General features: G+C 32.3%; 1 protein-coding gene across 12 annotated transcripts in view; it reads right to left on the reverse strand.

The window, feature by feature from the left end:
• sick (sickie) overlaps positions 1 to 23,635 on the reverse strand; it is a 520,404-nt gene that overhangs the window by 209,740 nt on the left and 287,029 nt on the right. Inside the window, exon 1 of one of the 12 annotated variants that reach the window (XM_031978467.2) lies at positions 6,376 to 6,478. The exons of the other annotated variants lie outside the window; for them this stretch is intronic. Coding sequence (XP_031834327.2) covers positions 6,376 to 6,448 — 73 coding nt within the window. The 5' untranslated portion in view covers positions 6,449 to 6,478. Of the gene's footprint in view, positions 1 to 6,375; positions 6,479 to 23,635 lie in introns of those variants that run through there. 12 annotated transcript variants of the gene reach the window in all.

Below are 23,635 nucleotides of genomic sequence, written 5' to 3' on the forward strand. Positions count from 1 at the left end.
TTGAAGCTCTAGTATTTTACACATTTGATGCATTTTTTAGATTCAAACTACATCTGTAATAATGAAGAGAAATACGTTCTATTAATATTCTATTAATTAATACTTAATATTCTATTTAAAAGGAAACTTTAACAATCAATGTATACCTGGTGCATACTTTTTCTCTACTTCTTGTTTTGTGTACTTAACCGATTTGGCCAATGAGTGGCTCATATAACGAACATTGACGCCGAATTTCGTTTGTGCGGAGCAGTGACTTTTACGTTTATCGAATCTCAGTAACGCTGTTTCATGACGAAATTCTCCTTGCCCCTGTGCACTTTTAGTTTTTAGGATTCAGGACGTGAAAACTGCACAGTAGTATCAACTCTAATAATTACTTGGCAATTTCAGTGTTATACGTCAGTGGCGATTGCAAGAGTTATGGAAAACTGAAATAAAGTCATAACTCTTATTAAGGTATATCGGTTCTGAATTATATTGCTTTTGGTTTGGGTTCTTCGAAATCGATATTATATCGATTCTATAATTGTTATTTTTCTGTTTTGCTTTTCGGTTACGCATTTTAATCTTGCATGTTTTTCAGAGCCGAAAAATAACAGTTATAGAACTAATAAAATTTTCCAATGTAATAATTTATTTTTGTAATTATATACATATGTAACTGTAATAGGTGCAGTTAACAGTAGGCATGAAATTTAATTTGAACTTTACTTAATGAATGAACTCTTGGTTTTTCGTGAAACAGAAATTCTAATATGGATCAAAGTGACTGTCTACATATTCTGTTAGGTGATACTGATAAGATAATTAAAACGAATGAAGAGTTAAATTAAACAAAGTAATTTTGCAAAGAGATTAAACACATTTGGTTCTATATGTGAAACAACTTGAAAATGTATCCGTCGAACGAGGTTCTCATTTCCAGAGACTTAAAGAATTTGGCATCATTTTAAGACTGAAATTGAGGATGTAAATAGATTACGAATGTTTAGGAGAAGTCAAGTTTATAGAGGTCAATTCACAAAAGTTGGAGAAAATAATATTTCTTATATTAATAGCTTCAGTAAATTGAGAATATTATGTAATTAAATTAACTTCTGTAGAAATTTATATTTTTACTTCTTGAGATTCTTGTGAGCTATAAATACATGAAGATCTGCAGTATACTCATAAGTTTTAAATATTTTGTTTTATATTTTGAATTAATAAAATTAATCAAAGTATTGAAAAGTGCAAGTATTATGTCAGATGAAAAACGTATAGTTAATATAACTTGACAGCCGTAGGTTTTTTTAGAAAAAACCATAATTTACTAATGTAACAATTATAATTTCACTGTGTATCATGAATATTAATCATTCCTAAGTAATATGCATCGTAAATTTTCTATTATTATGGAATAAATGTTTAAACATATGTGTGAGGTGATAGAATTTGCAAATTCATTCTTCCATTAACTTTTCAAATACTAAAGAGGAAGCAGCGAGATTTAGCGAGTATCGGAGCTGGAGTTTATACATCATGCAGAGAAAACGAAATGTTGTATGAACTCATATATGAAATATTCATTCTATTCTGCTTATTTCCTTTCAACGCGCATACCGTTATTATTTAACGAGCATTGAAACTGGTCGCGTGTATATAAATTACGAATAGTAGACTAATTTGCAATGATTGAACTCGAAGAAAATTTTATTCGATATGCTAAAAATAAATGCATAAAACCTGTAATGTAATTATCAAGTGAATTATTCTAAAATAGGAGCCAATTATCCGAGCATTTTCAATGCTTCAAAATGTTTGACGTTTTTTCAAATTTATAAAAAATAAATGTAACATTTAAAAAAGAGTAAACAATACAATTAGTATGCCAATTAATTTCAATGCATGGAGAAAGCTTTGTCTTCGCTTCGTTAATAGTGGTTAGCAACTCGTAAACTATTTTCATGCGTTACTGGATCTATAAATACCGCTTCTAACAGTTGAGTGCGTTGAATTTAATGGGTACTTATTTTGGTTAGGACTTATTGCTTAGAATTTAACAACTTGATGAATATCTCTTACCACCGAGGTCTTATCTTTGTTTTTGTTTCGTATAGTATTCAATCAGTTATATTTGTTAAATATAGTCGTCGTATTCTAATATCAATAGCACGTAGCATTTAAATTTCAAATATTGCGTTTAAAATTAAAAATAATGTGAACCTGTATGTCGAAAATATTGAATAAATAAATAATGAATTAATCGAGTTTGATGATACCACACAAAGTTCAACTATTCCATAGCAGACGCTGCAGGCAGAATTGGTTTTCGAAATGAAATGATAAGTAATTATTTAAAATCTAATTTATATTGTGTTTCTTTCAAATAAATTATTTTCAAACTATTCTTTTATGTAAAAGATTTAAATAAAATAATAAATAATTTAAGATAAGAAATTATTGAACTATAACGGAAGTAATTATTGAACTTGAATGCGTTAATTTGTACAATATAATAGTTCAAATTTAACTGCATTTATTTTCAGTTGCTCTTGCTGAAAATAGTTTGTCGAAAAGATATCCACAATGTGGTAAATTTACCGGCTTTTGGTAAATGAAAGTTCAATAATAATATTATTTGTCCACTTTTATTTCAACCTGACATACGGCCAAAGAAGGTTATCCGAAGCCAAGTTGAAGGTATGCAATTCAATTGATGAAGACAAGATACATGAAAAAATGCTATTAAACGATTGTGTGCAATAAAATTGTGCTGTACAATTTGTCTGAACAAGAAAAAGTGATACGTTGCGCGAAATTTGACGTAGAAAAGAGTGCTACAAGGGCGAATGGAGGCGCGAAAGTCGGAGTCCGTTCGCATTTCAAGGGAGAAGTATAGAAGAGGACGTAAAAAGGAACAAGAAAGCATATGACAGTAGCAAGCAAGAGAAATAAACCTTCGCACCGGTTTCTATTTCACCACGCTCGCCAAAGTAGTGGAAGTATGCTTTTTGCGGAGACATAAAAACGATGGTACACGTTGAGGGAAATATGTTACCGTTTTCTTACATAATAATGTTTGTTTCCTTTATGAGAATAAGGTTGTCAAAGGGAAAAAATGAAAAAGGTTAACACTGAAATTATTGATACATGTTCCACCGATACTACTGTAACAGATAAAAATTCACTAACAGCAGATTTGACTGATACTGTATTTTTTTATTGTTTCGTGATTTTTTTACTATCAGTGATGCACAAAAGTATACTATCACTTACTTTTTCTACATTCAATAATTATTTTTTACATTTAATAACTTCCTGTACTTTTTGCTTGATGCCAACTGATTTTGCAATAATAAATAATAAGCTCAATACTATTCTACTAAAACTATGTTGTGTGTTTCAATTATTTTGTTATGCCTTGAAGTATACAGTTTTCCAATGTCGTCTTCATTTTTCTCGCGGCAATGAAGAAGAAAACATATGAAATTGTTCTGTTCTTTTGAACACTAACTTTTCTTATATTTTTTTCGGTACCAGTCTTAAAATGGTATATTTTTGGGAGACAGAAAAATTCACAATAATAAATTTATTGCACTGTTGCGTAAATTTTCTTTTAGAATATTTAAATGTATCTTTTTGAGAATGCTGCAATCAATACATGAATTTGATTGTTTTATTCACGTTTAAATGCCTCCGAATTAAAACACTGCCATCACGAAATTTCACTGTTCCTTCCACACAGACTTTTCGGTTTTCACTCGTTCACTAGTAATATTTCGAAGTATTTAAAGTTCGACTATCATATTCCAATAATTGTTCCCCATTGTAATCATTTAATGGGCTCTTATTTTAGTTCCTTCGATAATGGTTCTAAAAGTACAATTGCACTGAAATTCTAATTCTATTTTGGCAGGTCTCTAAGTAATCGTTCTTAAAAGCATTTTATCTCCTTACATCAATCGATGACGTATTACACTTAATGAATGTCTTCTTCTTTTTAGATTAACGGTTAACAATTATTCCGCAAAATTTGATTGACGTTTGCAGAGATAGTTTCGTTACATATTTTTAAAGTATATTTATGTTGTAACCACTTGCACTGTTTAATCATTTTTAATATTCAACATTCATAGTTTTCAATTTTAGTTTATGTGGTACCCAGTAACACGCAACCAATTATATTATATATAATCAATCTTTCTCTACACTACTGTTATATACAAACCGTTAAAAATTATTACATCAAAATAGGTTTATAAATTGTTGTACTTGTGCTGAAGAAAGAAATTATAAGTTATTGGATAAAAAAACAATAAGAAATTATATATTAAAACAAAAATTATAAACGTACATTACTGTATTAAATAAGAATTACAGATGCAATGTACGAAAAATGTTTTGAACCACTGTGTGCTTTGCAACGGTAATATCAATCAACTTCACTGTCAATTAATATTGATATCGGTTAACATTTCTACTGTCGCGTCAATCATATACGGCTGGCATGATCATTTATCGGGGTATAAAACTCAATTTTTATGATGACATACATAGATGGCAATTCACTTATGGTGATTCGTTTTCAATGAATCACATTTTATTAGAGACCATAAGATGCAAGAAGGTTCATAAAGTAGTCACTGTGATATATCTCGACTTTTCAGTTTCTATTTCATACAATAAATTCCATCGACTTTATGGAATTTTTATGATTATGGTTCAACAACCAACGCATTCAACTTAACTTCGCTCCTTTCTTTTATCACTGAAAACAGTGGTGGTGGAACCCATGTCAACGATTACAACGTAACCCGAGAGAAATGTGCACTACTTGTGGTTAGAGAACGGTGATAAGAAGAAAAGGAAGCTACGAAGGGTCTTCTGACCGCCATTCTCTATTGAGGTGAAACTGATCGAGTAAATAAAAAAACTGGACATAAAGTGGTCGGAAGATGTACAGCCTCTGACCAAAAAATTAGGGTTACTCCTAATTTTCAACATTTTTCAGACCTTTGGTAAAAATGTGCCTCGGGTATAGTTCCTAATAATTTATACTTTGTTGTTAAGCTGTAGATTTGAATGCAAAGTCAACATTTTAAGAATATACCTAACAATTGGAATTATAATAAAAAATGGTGGACAGTCAAATTGTGAATGATCATAATTTTTCAACCAGGAACTATATTGAATGAACAAATGCGCAGGGTTGATGAAACAATGAAAATACTCATACATTAACAAAATTTTGCATTAACACTGCTACTTTTCTCGGCTCTTTTTTGATCCGAAAATGTTTCGATCTTTTTAGCATTCTGTTCCTTTACTGCTTTTTGATTTAGTCAAGAATACTTTGAAATATGAGAATAGTACAAGAAAATCATCATTACACCAGGTGCTCCTTTTTAAATCCTTTGCGCACGAGAAGTGCCTTTGAGTTGCCATTTGATCTGACCCAGTAAAAATATAAAATGTAAAATTCAATATTAAATTTTATATAATCTAAAATAATATAAAATTTAAAATTCAATATTACATTTTATATAATCTAAAATAATATAAAATTTAAAATTCAATATTACATTTTATATAATGTAAAATAATATAAAATTTAAAATTCAATATTAAAGTTTATATAATCCATCAACACATGACACATCGAAATAAAATAGTTCTGTCCCTTAATTTATGCGAAATATATCTCTATATTAGCTGCAAAAAGTATTATTGATAATTTATCAGAAAATAATGAATACTTGTTGAGAAAAATATTCTCGAGTGCAAACGATTAATAATACTTCAAATTTATACATAATCTGAGGATTCTAGCACGATTAACCCCCTAACCGCGGGTTGCTTTTATTCGTTTTGCAGATGCGTCCAAAGAATTAGATAAAAACTAACGAGACAGATGATAACTAACAATAGCCTGGTAAAATACTCAAGAGAGGTTAACATTCAATTAAGCGGGAATAGTTGACAGAATATTTCGAACGCAAATTCCACGTTGCTCGCGGTTGGGGGGTTAACATCATATGGCATCATCATTAATGTCTAATACAGCATTTCTCAAAAACAGAATCGTAAAAATCCACACACATCACATACAAATTACATTCTACATACAGAATCTCTCCAGATGTCCAGCTCCGCTACCAATCTCAACTACCCAATACACAACATTCTATACAATGTTCCCGTTATTTAGTCCAACATCCGTATTTTCCCGCGTAAGGAAAAACAAAGAACCAGGGGGAAGTACAAATGGGGAAATCCGTAAAGGTGTCGCGGATAATCCGACAACGCAATGTAATCGAAATAAATGGAAGTTCCGAGCAGGCGCGCTGGGGTAGGTGGCAAACAAAAGGAGCACTCGAACGGGAGTCCTACCTTCGATCTCCGCTCGATGACAGTCGCAGGTTTCCTCGTGGCTCCTCTCGCGGATAAATCTTACGCAGAACATGTCACCCTCTCACGCGACCATAAACGACTGTGGGCGACGAACGACTGCGAGGAATTCGATAATGGAAATGCGGCACGACGGCGTCGTTGGCTCCTGGTATAACCAGTAAAACCGTAGACACGGTCGAGAGGTACCAGTGGAGCACCCGCGGAAAAAGCGAGAGAGGACGACGCTGGTGCAGCGGGACGCGGAAGAAGCGAGAGAAAGAGCGCCAGGGAAAACACAGAGAGAGGGTTCAAAGAGTTCTGGCCCTTGCCCTGCAGTATTTTCTCTATGTGTCTACCTTTTCATCCGCCTCGCCGTGGCTCGCCTACCAACCTGCTCGGTTTCGTGTGTGTCTTCGTGCGCCGCGCGCTTCCTTGCGCCCGCGCATCCCCGCGCGTTTTATATATTAGTAAACGTTGCACTTGCCGGATGTCAATGACACAATCATTTCTCTTTTACGAGTATCCATGAAAGCGTTTAAACCATTACGCTCATCGCGCGGACGCTTCGCGGAGCGCCGCTGCGTGCAATGCGCGCGCTGCGTTTCGAGGTTAGGGTTGGATATTTATTTCTGGGATGGTTTGAAAAATACGCGGAGGAAAGAAATGAATGGAAACTAAATAGAAATGTGAACGCAACGAGTTATAGTAGAAATAAACAGAATTTGATTGTTTCTCGAGAACCTGATCAGCGCAACGAACATCCGTTCTTCGTGAAGTCCGTCAAACAACTAAACCACGTCTATGGACATTGCACGATTGTCTTTTATTTTCTCCTTTGGCGTGGTTTATCACGAATTCTCCAGTTTCTAAGCATCGTACATACATCGTGTAAAATGTTCCTGTATGTGTTGTAGTAAGATATGAAAATTTGTTGAAGTTAACGAACGAATGTTTGAAGTAGTTGGAGATTCAAAATCGAATTCAGATTCTAAAATTTGTTCATTGGTCGCAATGTCAGTTTCTATAGATTCGTGTATTTTGAAGTGAATGGCGACGTAAATCAAAATGATGGAGTCACTAGTTTTTGAAATACAGATATGAATGCACACGATAAAAGAAAAATGCATAAAAGATTGAAACAGTAGTGACTTTACAATATTCCTTAAGAAAAACTATTTTCCATCGTAATTCTATTTCTCTAATTCTATTAAAAAAATGGTATTTGCATAAAAATCCGCAGTCTATGTACAAGATGATTTCAACAAAATTGATATCATTCTTGTTTTTATAGAAAACCGTACGTCACTGTTACAAACAACTTTCAACAACGTCAACAACAACATAACTGGCGTTGAAATTGAATGGGCACGTGTCCGCACTGCTCAATACTTTACAGAAACATGTACGCGTAGCGGTAAGGAAACAATTCTATTCACGCTCGTAAAATCGAGTTTAGCATACGATAAAAAGAGGACACCAATCCCAGAATGCGACGCATTCCCTATCGGCGTTCCCGGAGAGGAACTGATTTTTATTTCCGCCATTTCATTTGATGCCGCACTGCCGACGACGATACGCGACTCGCGCCGTATTGTACGAAACACGGACGGATTCCTCGTGGCTGCTACGAATAAATGTTTTCATACCTGCAACGCCACAGTTGCCTCGACCGGACACTCGCATTCAATTCTTTTTTATCGTAACGTGCACCGAACTCAATACAGCAATTTTTATAGAAGAGAAACAGACACAGCAAATACTTTTGTTATTGAAATTTACTTGTCAGGAAGATTTTATTTCGATGTAGACGTATGATAATTTTAAACTTTATTTTGTTTCATTTCTTTAGATTTTGAATTAATGTTAAACTTTGATAGCAGACTATTTGAGATTTCAGATTTTCCCAATTTATAGAGAATGTAATAATGCCAAAACTTTATTAAATCGAAATACCAACGAAAGGGTGGAATATTTTTATATTACTTTAAAGTCTATAAAATTTGAAATGTTGTAACAGTGAAACCTTGTTTGCAGTAATTGTATTAGTATTGGTAATATTGTATTACAGTCGAATGTCTGAAGTATAAACATATACGCGTTAACCCTTTTTTATGAGTTTTTTTTAGAATAGCATCAATTAAAGTTATATTTTTGTTAATATTTTTCAAAAGAAAAAAAGATGCTATATTTCTTGTAGATGTGCATTTATCCCTATGCTCACTTCTATTACGATATTTTAATTCAGCTTAGAAGTTACGAACCCTACTGTCTGTATTAATTACGTTCAGTTTAAAATCCTCATTATTATGTAAAAGCAAAAAATGAAATTTTTGTGAAGATGATTATTATTTAAATGTTTTCTTATGCAAACTGTATAAAAGTTTTTATTTCGAATTCGTATTCGATAAATATTGTTTTCATTAATCCAACGAATATTGCAATTTTCTTAATAGTTAAAAATACTTTTTTTTTATTAGTGATAGACTTAAATATGACTCGCAAATGACTTTGCGTTAGACAAAAATAATTTTGACACAATAACCTTCACATTCAATAATTTAATTAATATAAATAAATATAAATAAAAGTAATATCCATTTTATATTTGCATTTCGCGAACAAAACAATTAAACTGATAAATTTATTCACCGATAAACAGAAGTATTCGCGTAAAACTGCTTCATAAACACAAACACATACCTACGGATGTACATAAATGAAAATATGTCCAAATATAAAATAAATGTAGAAAACGGGTAAGTTAACGTATAACAAGCACCCAGAGATATAAAGAAAAAATTTGTTACGAAAGCAAGTTCTTTAGAAAGTTATGACATTATAATTATTTCATCAATAACAATACTTATAAAAAAAGTAAACGTACGTATCCGCAGAATAAACGAGTATTTACATAAGTTGTAAATTGTTCTGGAATAAAATTGATATATATATATATATATATACTCTATAGAATAATGAATTATGAGCGTGTTTATGAAAGTAATAAATGACTGATAATAGAGAAATGAAGTCATTTATTACTTTCATAAACACGCTCATAATTCATTATTCTATAGAGTACAAGTACAGCTCCTTTTTAAATGAGGGAATGTTATGTCTCGCAATGGGAGATACTTAATCGCAAGATAATTAACCGCATTACGAAATTAACGAAGATTTGTCTACTTATTACTCCCAAACACAATTCTACGTTGTAGACATAAAGAGAATAATTAATTTCTGGCTTTGTAATATTTAATCGAATTCGTGGTAGAAACATGAAATTGAACTGAATAAATATAGAAGCTATTCAGTTACACCAGTCCAGTTATACCAGTCCGATGAAAATATTCTTTTCTACTATTGGATACCTATATAATCTCCTCTTGTGCTAGGAAATTATCAAAAATGTATTAATAAATATTTAATTTTTGCAGTAAATTTAGTCTTACAATAAATTTACTTTTGAAACGAATATACAACGTGTATTTCTGTCAGAAAGTTAATAGCATTAACGTAATGTTTGCAATCCTAATCAGGGAAAATAAATATGTTAATTCTTACAATTAATTTACTCTCAAAGTGAACACACAGTTGCTATTTCTGATGGAAAATTAATAACATTAAAATAACACTTTCAAGTTTAAGCAGAAAAAAATCATAAAGCAAGGGATTAATTCGTGCACGGTAAGTAGCTGCTTACCGAAGTGTACCTGTCGCCACGGACCACTTCCTACATCGATCAATAATATTAAAGTACAAACACTTCATGCACACCTGATTCCGTGCTTCCACGTTTCGCCCGGTATTAGACGTCGCATGAAACGAGTCCCTCCCTGATTTACTCTCGAACGTCGACATTTTTACTCCTGACGGATTAACCCCTTAACAGCCATTTCCGAGACACATACGTACACGACGAACATACTAACAATTATGCCGAACTTTATTAATTTTCTAAAATTCAATATTAACACACTACCGCGAGGATCTTAAACGTTTTATGTATCACTTATTCTTTCGTAGTAAAGATAAATAAAAACAATTATTAATTGCTCACAATTCTTACGTTGCACCATTATGTATTAAACATTATTAAACATTCTTATTCAACAGTAAACATTTATTCATTAATGTATTAAACAGTTTTATTCAACGTGAATGTATATTGCAATTGTTTTTAAGCAATTCATACGCGAACATTTCAAGATCTATTTTTATTATATAAACAAAAAGCTTTTATCGCGAGAAATCGAATGGCAACAATAATGCTCTATAATCAGATGTGAACGAGACTAATATCGAATCCGAAGTTTGTAAATAACATCGTATAACGAGAAAATTCGTTCGTTGAAGGGTTAAGAAAAAATACTCGGTTACGATGGAATGGCGTATCGATGCTCGCCGCACCGGCGTCAAACTGATTTCCGCGGCTGACATTTCATTTCCCTTCGAATCCCCCGCGATGTAAGGGGTTCTGATTCGCGGCGCGTCTTTGTTCGGTCGCAATAAATGCACGCGGCGCTGCGCACTGCCGCGACCCCCGTGAGGGTGAGCAATACGGGCACGTGAAACGCAGGTATTTCCGTGCAGGTGTAAATCTTTATAAATGTACCGGAACACCGGTAAATATGTGCGTCGCGTGCTCGTATTAAAAAGAAAACAGATGCGCGGAAAATCGCACAGTGAAACCGGTACGCACGTGTAACGATTAATTTGATTGTTAGCGGTGGATTAAAGACATTTAGCTAGATTTAACCTTGCATTACATTAATAATATTATATTAAGTTAAACAAGACGTTTAACTAGATTTAACCCCTCGCCTTATAAGAACGTATCAAACTCGTGAAGATTTTAAATAAAATTTAACAAGCATAAATACAACTTATAAATACGATTATTTTCAATTCGAATTAAATATTATTCTTCTGTTAACAATTATTATAATTTAGAGTAAACATAGTACTTGAACAATGAATTATTAATGATATAGTTGTTGTTATAGTGTTGAAATGACAGGGCAAGGGATTAACGAACATCGATATTATTCGTTGCATGCGAGTCGAAATAAAGGGTTGCTTTTCTGTTATTAATGTTTTACTATTAAAGAAAATGTACATTTGTAATAAACAGAAATTACCGTTTGCATTCTTGCGAATTATTGACAGTAAAATAAATCTAACCAACATAATTCCAAAGAAAATTATACGTAGAAGGGTTAAACTTATTTAACTAGGAAACGGTGAATGTTTGTGAATTATAAATCTGATGTATTTGTTGTATATTGATTTTTCAAAACATAGTTTCATTCGATGAGATTTTCATCATCTTAAGTAAATCTATAGAATCTTTTACAAATAAAAAACTACTGTCTATATACAAGCGCACGTATATTCTAATCTATAAGGTGTCTCGACGTCACATTTCTCAGAATTTTTTAAGCATCCCCGGCGAACTGATGATCAGTTTCGACTTCCGGTTTTTCATAACCAATATAGCTCAGAATCGATATATCAAATAACAGTTATGATTTCATTTCGGTTCTCCGAAAACAGTTTCAGAAACTGACATACACCAGTTTCAAACATTTATTTTCGGAACCTTTTCAATCCCCGCAAACAAGTGACGCTGGTAGCGAACGTGTTAAAAAATTATGACAAGTGTTATATGGGACGCCCTGTGTACCAATAAACTGCAGAATTCTATAGGAACATGAGCGCTGATTTTCACGTGCGACAGCGTACACCGGTGGTTCGTGGGCTTCGAGACGCGCTCGTTCTCTCTGACGGCAATACTTGAAGTTCGGCTACATACCTGAGCACTGGCGTCGCGATACGTATTCAGGAGTCGGGATACGCGGAGGGGTGGTTTGCAAAAGGTTAAGGGCGCGAAACCGGGGGGGTTCGAAATTGCCGAGGGTGGAAGTCGCCGCGAATCTCTCTCCCATAGAAGACACGGAGGAGCCATTCCTGCGAGTTTTCAATCGGCACAAAGAGACGCGTCGAGGCGGGAACAGATCTGATACACTCGTCGAACCTTGCCTTCTCTCTCGCGCGGTTGGATTTCTCGCATTGGTGCTCACTATGCTTTGTTAAATTCTGTTCAGAGTCAGCGCGCGCGCGCGCGCCACTGCGATTAAAGAGTGAAACGTCTGAAAACGTAATGTTTCGAATGAATGTTATTTTAATGCGTGCTTCGTGTGTGCAGTCAGCATGTTCAGTCGGTATTCAGACGAAAGAAAATATAAATTGTGATATAGTTGTATGTATACGTGCATAAAGGAATTTAATCGGAAGATCGTGTTTTCGTGGGAGATTACTCGACAAGTGTATTTGACACTTTTTAGAGTTATTTTTAGAGAATGGAGGATTGCAAGAAACTTGTAGTTATACAAGAGTAATACAAGAGTAGCACTATTTAGATACGAAAACGAAGTATACGCATTGATTGTTACGAAAGAATTTTGTGGACGAAATTAACTCTAAATGGTTAAATATTCATCAAAATAATTTATCGACCTTTGCAACTTTTGTAAATTTGAATGTGGGACCACACTTTTAACGTATGTCAAAACTGCAAACATTACATCTGAACGCTTTTCTGTTTTATAATTATAAATTAATAATAAATTTATATGTAATAAAAATATATATGCGTTTAATTTGTAGTCTATGAGTCGAATATTTAGTTACAAAGTAACACTGAAGATTAGTCATCTAGGGTCAAATGAAGTTCAGATCGACGATCTGATCTCGTTAAGCGAACATTCAGTCGGATCTCGCTTCAATAAAAAATGGAAGAGTCTGTTTGCATAATAAACGACCCGCAGGACAAAAGGGCGAAATCCGCGTCAGCAGAGATTCACGCATGCGTTATCAATGGGGTGGCACGCGCTTATTCAAACATGCTAAATGTAGAAAAGCGAGAACACCTCGTAAAATTTACACGAAATACGTAATGAACTGAAAAGGCTTTATAATTGTATATACTATAATGAAATATTAAAAGAGGAATTATTTAAACTTTCGTTGATTGAAAAATAACTAAACTGATTTGAATCATTCGATTTTTATCGTAAATAGCTCTTATCACGCAGACATTATAATTACAGTAAAACTTAATGGATATAACTACTAATATTTCGAATAGGCGTGAAATACAGTTTCGAATATTATTTTATGTTATTGAAAACTATTCCGTGTTATCACATTTCATTTAATATTTTGCTTTCCATGAACCTTTGTGAGAAAATACGTAAACACTTTTAGTTTTAACATAATTTTTAAATGAATCAATTTTTCAGAAAGTTATTTATACCGTGAAACTTTTACATAAAAGAATCACTATTCTTCCTTACTTTTGAAAGCTGATTTTATTTCTTCAATGTGCCCGATTGCAGATAAAATATTTACAAATGAAATATTCTTGTAACCTAGATATAAATATTGGAATTTGTATATTTTTCATATGAAATATATTGTTCCCTAAAAATTTAACTCGATATATTTCAATACATATTTTCTCCAACCATTTCAAAAATTCCACAATAAACATAATAGGGTCAAAGAGAAGAGTCTCGAAACTAAGTTGTTCAATTTCTAACGAGAATGGAAAAATACAATTGCTATCTTCAGCTATCATTATAACGCAATAAATTACCAATCATTTCTAATGGACATACATCACGTAAAGTAAAGAAGGCGGTATAAAGAAATGTATGAAAAATATATGCGCCTACGATGAAAAATGAATGAACACCTACCCAATTTTTAGAACACGTATTCCCACGGCATACCCGAGAAAATAAAGACCCCTCTGAAACGCACGGTCGTAGTGCCGACGCTATTCACTTATGCCACTTCATTTCTCATCCGCCTTGTCTGTCTATCTTTCCTCTATAACAGGGATCTCTCAGTATAATACATTACACTTCGTATGGTCCCGCTCGTGTGCATTGTGTCCGTGCCGTCCATTCACGAGGTGCACGACGATCCAATAATTCTTGCCGCTTGTAGCTGGACTACTTATCGAGTAAGCGGCAAGATTCATTTGAACGGCGCATACGAGCCTACGGTCTGTATCCTGTACTTACATTCGACGTTCGTAATAATACGACTGTGCAATTATGAGAGTGACGGGCAATTTATGCGGGATAATAAAGCCCAAGCAAATCGAAAGAGAGAACTATCGAGTTATTCGTTATGGGAATTTTAATGATGGCTTTATAATATTCCTATTATAATATTGTATCTGGCTAATATTTTTCTATCGAATCTAGAATTTACAACCTATAATATAACACTTAAAATAAGAAAAAAAAGGCATGCAAAGATGTATTTAACATTTTTGAAACTATTATTCTATTTATATTACGTCAGCTTTTTTATGATGAGTGGTTCAGCGAAGTTACGCGCAAAGTGTTCACGTAGCTTCTAGACAGCTTTTTGCTTGTAAATGGAAAGTGCATGTAAAAGATGGAATAGAAAGATTTGTTGTTTTTTTATGTGACGAACACAGCAGCAGAAATAAACTTTTTATATTTGTGATATTTCTTAGAGAAACGAAGTTGGATGTTAATTGTATAAGCAGAATATTAGATACGTTTCTTGTGTTACGTGAAAACAAATCTCGCAATTTTTTCAATTATACGTAATGCAACCACCTTCAATTCCCTTCAAATCCCTTCAATTTGTACAGTTTAAATAATCTTTTTTAGAACAATTACTTTTGTTCACAGACAACGAATTCAATTTATCGTAATAAATTATATCTCTGTATTCCTTGCAAAACGTCCATGATGATAAAAATATAATTCATACAGGAGAAAAGTCACATTGAACATTCCATTCAGCTTTGTCAATAAAAAACGTCATTATAACAAGTAGAATGATACAAAAGGTTCGAACTGTTCTCTTTATTTATGACTTTTAACAATGTTAATAATCAACACGTCGCGTGTAATGAATGTCAAGTGTGGCTTGGCATGGGACTATAAAGAATTAATGATTAAAATTTGTCAATAGCTATGCATAAGCCAGGTTTCTGTCTGTCTTTCACAGGGTGAAGATGTCAGCATCATACTTACCTATTTGTCTCATGTATGCTACTGTTGCTCAATCATTCAGAAGAACAGTAACAACTTGAAAACGTAATTGTATCTGTGACATATTTACTCATGATTCTTATCCTACATTACCATAAAGATACGATTTCAATTTTCCTTCACTTGCTACCAAACACTCTTCATGAAGACACTTTTTTTTACCCAAAAAGGACCAATTTATAAGAAACAGTTAAACATCACATTGAATAATCAGATATTAGATATCCTGTCTTTTTAATATATCAAAATTCATTGAAAGATCACCATAAACGATGATTACTAGTTACCAACATAGATCATTTTTGGTTAATATCAATTTGAATAGTCCTTCACCCTCTGCCTTATAAATGTATTCACAACCGTATTTATTAGACTAACTCCATTCAACTACTGCTATAATTAATATGTTCCAAAAGAATATCTGCAATAAGAAATGTACATACTTAACAACACTTCATTTACTTTCAAAGTTCTAACACATTCCATATTTTCCATCTGCGCACAAATAACAAATGTCTCTTGTCCAATTGATATTGTTTCTAGCCTTCGAAGTTTAGGTACATTCATTTCAAAGCTTGCGTACCGTTATCCTTTCGCTTGCATAGGAGACGGTAACGGTATTAATAAAACTAATAAGAAATCACAAGTCGAAACATCGCGAAAAACACGCACCAGTGAACTATTACCGTCGTCCGGCCGCGTTTCATGATAAGAATGTATCCTTCGTATGCGAGAACCGCTGAATATCCCCGTAATATTTTATGTAAAAAACACGATAAACTACTACAAGCTGCTGGTCGCGTAAAAAAAATGTCAGAGTGAAAGGATACTCGGAAGAAGAAGATGCGCTTATGAATGTACGGCGCCCGGTTTAAATAAGCGTTACGAAGGTAGGAAGAGCTTGGTGGATCAGGACGATGAATCTAGGCGGTAACTCTGCTATCGTTAACGGTGTTCTCGATAGATCCGCGTGATTTATATAGTTGAGTTACAGGAATACACCTGGTCATTGTACTTTATACAACTTTAATCCCTTGTCTTATAATACCGGAGCAGATTTGTGGTGGCAATTTCAAGCTGAGTTTAATATATGATAGATAGGGGCGTTATTCATTTGTTTTAAGTCCGCGCGGAATATTATGTTCTATTGTTGAGACGAAACCTTTGCTGTAAATGTAGACTTATGGGGAAGTTAACTTGGATTTACGAGGAACGTAAAGTTCCTGTTTTTTATATAAATTACTGACAGAGTAAATTTTATGAGCGTAATCGTGAAAGTGAGGGAAGGGGTTAATGGTTATGGATTTGGTGGTTGGCAAGTAAATTATGGTTTTTGTACTATAAGATTTAAAAGTTTGTCGCACCACTTGACTTGAAATATTCAGTTAATATAATCCTATAATCTATATATTATTCTTTAAATTAAGCTTCTTTCCAATGGCATAAACATGTGAAACGTTACATTTAATAACTTTCTTGAAAGTTTTCACAGGAATATCCCTTTCCTGGATGCCCCTGATATTTATTGCAAGATATTATCTAAATAGTTAAAAAAATAATAATTAGTTGACTGACTGGACCAACTTTTTTTAACTTTAGCATTATTGTAATTAAAATTGGTTATTTAACACACAATCTACACTTTTCTTAATTTTTGACGACCCCAATCTGCCGTAATATATAGTTTCGTCAACGTTTTAGAATTTATAATCAATAAATTTATAGCCTCTTTATTGTTATAACTATTGATAAGTTGAATGGATAACAGGTAATAACAATGAAGTAATAATAATAAATTATTTCATCGTTATTACCTGTTATCCTGTTTAATTATATATATAAATATAAATTACAAATTTAATAGCTTCATTACCTACATTAAGTTTGACTTGGACTTTCCAAAAATAATTGTTGACATACTAATTGAAATTACGACATAAATGTGACACAAATTAGAGTTACCAACAAATTAATCACTGCGTTTTAAGTATTCTTTAAAGGAGACCTTTTTGTCCGCAAAAGGACACGTGATATGCCGAGTTAGCACGATAATTAAATCTTTCCAGTTCATTGGAAAAACTTGGCCTCGAACCTGACACCATTTCAACCCTTTCATCCTCGGGACTGAGGGGAAATTCTCAAAACCAGTGTTGAAACAGTATAAGCACGAGTACGTATAGTATTTTTAACTCGAACGACCGTGATAGTAGGGGTCATGAGAGAAAAAGAGAAAGATTTAAGGATTTTAGGCAAACCAGTCAGTGGTTCTCTGTTAAAAAAAAAACTTGCATTACGCAAAGTACATTTACAATATTTCTTTCTCCACTGATCGAAATCCAATGAATTTTTAATAAAACGTGCCAGTAAGGTCTTTAATTGTGTGAATAAACCTCTAAGCGAAAAGAATAAAGAAATTATAGTTTCTTAAAGCGAATATATCAAAAGTTATCACAGAGTTATCAAAGTTTTAAAAGTTTAATATAAACCAGTCAGTTGTACTCTGATTAAAAAAAAAACTCTTCGCTTGTGTAAGGCGCATTAAGTATATTTTGTTTTTCTCTTATAGAAACATAATGAATTCTTAATAAGGTACAAAGTTTAAGCGACGAAAGAAGCGGAAGGAAAATGAAGGGTGGATAGACAAAGGAGGGAAAAAGTAGTTTTAAGACCTTTGATTATGCAAAGAGACCTCTAAGCGGAAAAAGTCTTAAGAACTGTGTTCTCCTGAGTACCGCTGAAAAAGTGTAATTACACTACACTAAGATGAAGATATTCAAAAAAACGGAATGTGTAACAGTTCTGTCCTGTAGGTCTAATATCTCGCAACACAATTTTTTTTTAGTAAAAGCAAATAAATGTAACAAGTGAAGAACTTGTTATAGAGCATTTAGTTATTTGGTTAGGAAAACTAAAAATTAAAGTGGTAACTAATATAAGGAAAAGTTTAGCAAAATGCATGTGTATATAATTAACAATTACTTTTACGATTAATATTGATATATTACATCAATTAAATGGAGTTAATTAATAAGGAGAAGAAATACAGAAGATCTGTCAAAGATTGAAATTGTTCTTTCACAGTTTACATAAAAAATTTACTTCTACATGTATTTTTCATCGAATGATATTCAGGAAATTGATTAAACAAATTATAACTAAGTACTTTATACAAATTTTCAGACAACTGTACAATTTATTAAGAGCATTGAATGCAAGTATATTTCTATTACAACGAGTGATATCGATATATACAAGAAAGCATTTGTTGTGTTCTCAAAAAATAAAAAAATAGTGTAAAAATATTGATAAGACTGAAATCTAATAATTGGGTTTATCAAAGAGTTTCATAATGCTTAATATTGGATGTTTGGTAGTTATAAAATAAGTAGCACTGTTTCAACGTAAAATAATTTTAAAAATCTAACTTTTGTGAAAAAAATAATCTAGAGCACTTGAACAATTATGTTTCAATACTTTTCTGTGTGAAAATATAATAATGGGGGAATCGAACCTTTTTGGTCATAGAATGTAAAAGTTCTTTGTTTTTTTCTAAATTATTCTTGAGAATTTAATTTATAAATTTTTCAGAAATATTTCGAATACATCGTTTAATAGATTTCTATGCTACACTTTGTCTGATATTATATTAAGATAGAATTTAAACTTTAAGGAAACATGACGTTCAAGGAGCATTGAAAACATATAAAGACGTAAAATAACATATTTGTAGCATTTATGAATATTAATACTCTACACACAACTTTCATGAAACAAATTGTACTAGAGCATTATATACTTGTCCAAGAAATGTTAAAGAATAATTTACTAGACATTTGTTATGCTCCTTATTCCGAGGAAATGTAGTCTTTAATTTGTAAAAATACAGCAATAAAGTGGTGTAGTGTATAAATTAATCCTATACACATAACTTTGCAATATTTTTCTCTACAAATATTCATTATCTTCTCGATAAAATATCGATATTATCATTTGCAATTAACACAAAGAGAAAGCATTACACGAATTAACAGACAGAACTATTTTATTTCAGTGTTTCATATGTTGTTATATTATACAAGTATTGAATATCGAATTTTTAATTTTATAACTTTACCACTTCGAATCAAAATGGCAAATAGAAATCGCCTCTTTAGTGCAAAAGGTTAACCCTTTGTGGACAAAAATTTTTTAAACTTTTAACAATTCTTTCAACGAACAAGAGCATACTGGATCAACGTCTTAAATACTAGATGAAAGAAAACCACATATCCGTAATTTCCTATTCAAATACTTAAGTTATTCGTTTGCAACTTTCGATCATAAACGTCATACCTCGAAGTAGCCATTACGATGGCATTCGACCGTAAAGGCTTAAATGAATTTGAGGAAGTGAACGGTACAAAATGAACGAAATATTATGTTCGGCGCTACACCTAGCAATCCCGACACGAATCTGCGCATTTTGATCAACTCATGCACTACGAACCTCGCTCGTTATTTCAGCTAAATTGATTAAATCCGATTTTGAACGCACATTACGTATCAGTCGGGAACAACCCTTGTTTACTGGCGTCAGACACATTAAAACATTATTACAGATAGTGAGAACCACTGATTCCTTGGATGCTTTGGGGTTAAAGACCGGGTGCAGGTCTTACGTGTGCTCCGCACTTCAATTTTCTCTTGTTGTCTTTCTCGGCGCTCCTCTCCTGTTTCCCTTTTTCTCCTTCTTTCGCCGACCTTCCTGGCATCTTTGTTCGCCTTCAACCCTCTCCATATCCCTTCGCCTTTTACTTTCTCTCTTTCTAACGTTCTACGAATGAAGGAGGTAGTTTATATCGGCGCTGACGAATACGAGGCTGTTTTTCCCGTTTTTTTCTACCATGGTCCGAGGTGTCTCTTTTGAGATTCCTACAAGATTACAAAGCTTACAGTGGGCTTACCCCAAGCCGGGGATTCGTTTGCTGGGAAAAAACGGTTTTGTCCGGAAACAGTTTATCCTACGTAATTCCTCTGTAATTGAAACAAATAGATGCGTGTATCTCCTCTTTCAATTTATTTCATTCTGTTTATTATATTCATTTATATTTCGTTATTTCTATTATTTTATTTTTTATATTATATTATTTTATTGTGTTTGACCTTTGATGTGAAGTGAACCAAGTTATTTACCTTTCGGGATGATGTTTATAAATGGTATGTTAAAGAGTAACCCATGTAATCAAATTGATGAATAGTCTGAGATTGATAAAGAAATTGCGTTGAAAGATGTTATTTTTAATAGGCGATTGATAAAATATGTGAAGTAGAAGAGACTTTTAGTCAAGTTATTTTGAGGAACAGGAATATAGTATGTTAAGATTACATTATTTTAACGTAATATAATTAAGTAAAGGGTATTTCTAATTATTTTTCCTCTATCAAGGATCAAATTCTTATAGAAAGTTAAACAAGTAAGTGTTCATAATACAAACTACAATGCTTGTATTTATATATAAAATTATAAGATAAGAGTATTGAAAGTTTATTTTATTTCTTTTTTTTCTTATTTATTTTCGTTTATTCGTTATTTGAAAATAGGGTAGCATTAATTTAAAGTATACATACGTACATGATTCACATAATAAGAACTATAAACAATTAAAATGTAGTTTAAACTAACTCTTTGATTATTTTTTCTAGGATGTTATGCGCAAAAAATTGTCGTACGATTGTAAAACTTTGGTTTATATACTTCTTCATAGAATGAATATAAAGTTAAATGCACTCTGTTTTGAAGTATGTTGAATGTTACAAATGCTGTTTCAAGTTTATCTTTCGAAAACATCTCGCTACTTCCCATTTGTAGGGTTGTTGCTTAATTATAACTTGATAAATTGGGAGAGAAGTTACACGCGTACTTCACCCGTTGACAAGCCCGCGCGTTTTCACTTTTTTTCCTTTTCCAGCTGAGTTCTTGCGGGATTCCTGAGAGATTACCAATCACAGAATGAGTGTACACACTCAACAGAAAAATTCGTATAACGATCCGTCTGCCAACTTGGAACTATGTACAATCATAATTTGACTTAATACATACGCTCAACAAAAAGTTCAAAACATTTCCATTTTAACCGTTTAGACAGTAAAATGTCTCAAAACATTAAAACAGTTTTCTACTTTTCAAGAATATCATAAATAATGTTTTCAAGAATATAATTTCGTTCATACATTTAAAACGTTCATTTATTTTAGGATATTATAAACAATTTAAAGAATGAACGCGGCATAAATTAATAGTGAAAAATGTATTACGATAAGAGAGCGAATAATCTATATAAAATCCTTATCAATGTTTTGAGTTTTGCATTTTTACATGCGTAAATAATAGGATATATAAATTCATTATACCTTGTTATAAACTGTCATGTGATAAATGTAGCAATATAAATATATCAATCCACTACTATTTGTTAATACTATGATGAAGTTCCTAAAAATTAAAGAAGTCTAAAAGATACTCATGGTTATATATACTTAATATAATTATCAGTATATTACCATCCAACTGAATAAACAAAAAATTGCTCATTTATATTCATTTATACTCACGTGTACTTTCTAGTCCACACTTAAATATTTACAATTTCCTATCTGTTACTTCTTTGACGTTTATAACCGTGTGTAGAACAAAGTTTTTTATTTTCAGTGTTGGTTTGTCACATTAATAACGAATGGTATTTAGATACGTCATTTGAAATGAATATAAACATATTTAATACAGATTAAAATACAATAAAAATTAACTTTAATCAATTATTGTTTCGAAGTCAGAAAATGTTTTTCTTTTTCATATTCGCAGATTTATAGACGAAAGAACATTTTGGGATTATGAGATTTAATATGAGCTTGCTGAAGGCTAATAAAAGTCTGCGTACAACATCAATTCTTCTAAAGGTACAAAAAATCCTTCGTAACGCGCTTATCAATACAAGCAAACTTTGGGACACGTCCCAGCGGGAGAGTATAGTACTTACTTATAGATGCAAGTAATCTGTAATGTAAGTACATGCCTCGCGGATCTAAGTTTGTGCATACGATGTGTGAGGTTTTGCAGCTACATGTTTATGGAGGTAATATCGTGTACTCTATAAAGTTCCAACTGAGAGAAGCTTGCGAATAATTAATACCGATGCTTAAATTTAGAATTAAAACGCCTTAAGATCTAAAGCTCTCGGTACTTTAATATTTATTCGAAATGACCTTAATGAAAATAATTAATATTAGGTTTACGAACAATTATTGTACGGTTTGTTCTATTGTATCTCGGAGAATTGATGTTTGATCGTTTAGACCTTGGAAATTGGAGCTTTACAGTAGACAATTTACGAAATATATTCGTACAATTACATCAATCAAAATCGATATAAATATTCATTAAATAATGTTCATAACAATGTATAATCAAATTAACGCGTTCCGTAAACCTAGTGTTAAGAATTCATATTTTTTAACTTAAATACAAATTAATTTATATTCATTCCATTAATATGTTCGCGTATTTAACTATATGTATGTGAAATACATACATTGGAAAAGAAACTATCTCATGTAACAAGTTTCACGTTAAGGAAGATAAAGATCAATATGTACACTTTTTTCAAGAAACAAACGAAAGCAATCTAAAATTCTAAAATCTTAGTTGTGAAAAGAAATTCAAACGAACAAAATTATTGCTTAATCCTTAGTTTACTGTTTATTTCGTAACTATACTCAGAGAAGTTACTTTAATCATTTTCTAACAAAAAAGGAAACAACGTGTTCTGTTTAGTCACAGAAAATATATGTTTACTGCAAACAGCCAGTATTTTCAAGCTTAAAATATATTGCCCCTAAATGAGTATGAAGTGAGGATTATCCAAACGTACCAAATTCAATTTGAAGTATTCGATTCGTTACCATACGGTAAGGGTTTGGTTCTGTTTAATCTTGCAGAAATCACAGATACCCTTGAAACTTACATTAATCTGAGAACAAAAATTCCGCTCTAAAAAAATTGTTTTAATTTTATTAAAAACGTCCTAAACAGAATGAATTCTATCACGACTAAATAAAGTAGTTATTAACATATTGTATGAGGGCTATCTTGTGCCTTGTAGTCTATATGGAGTGGGCTA

The sequence above is a fragment of the Nomia melanderi genome, chromosome 11, assembly GCF_051020985.1.
Source record: "Nomia melanderi isolate GNS246 chromosome 11, iyNomMela1, whole genome shotgun sequence".
NCBI classification, from domain to species: Eukaryota; Metazoa; Arthropoda; class Insecta; order Hymenoptera; family Halictidae; genus Nomia; species Nomia melanderi.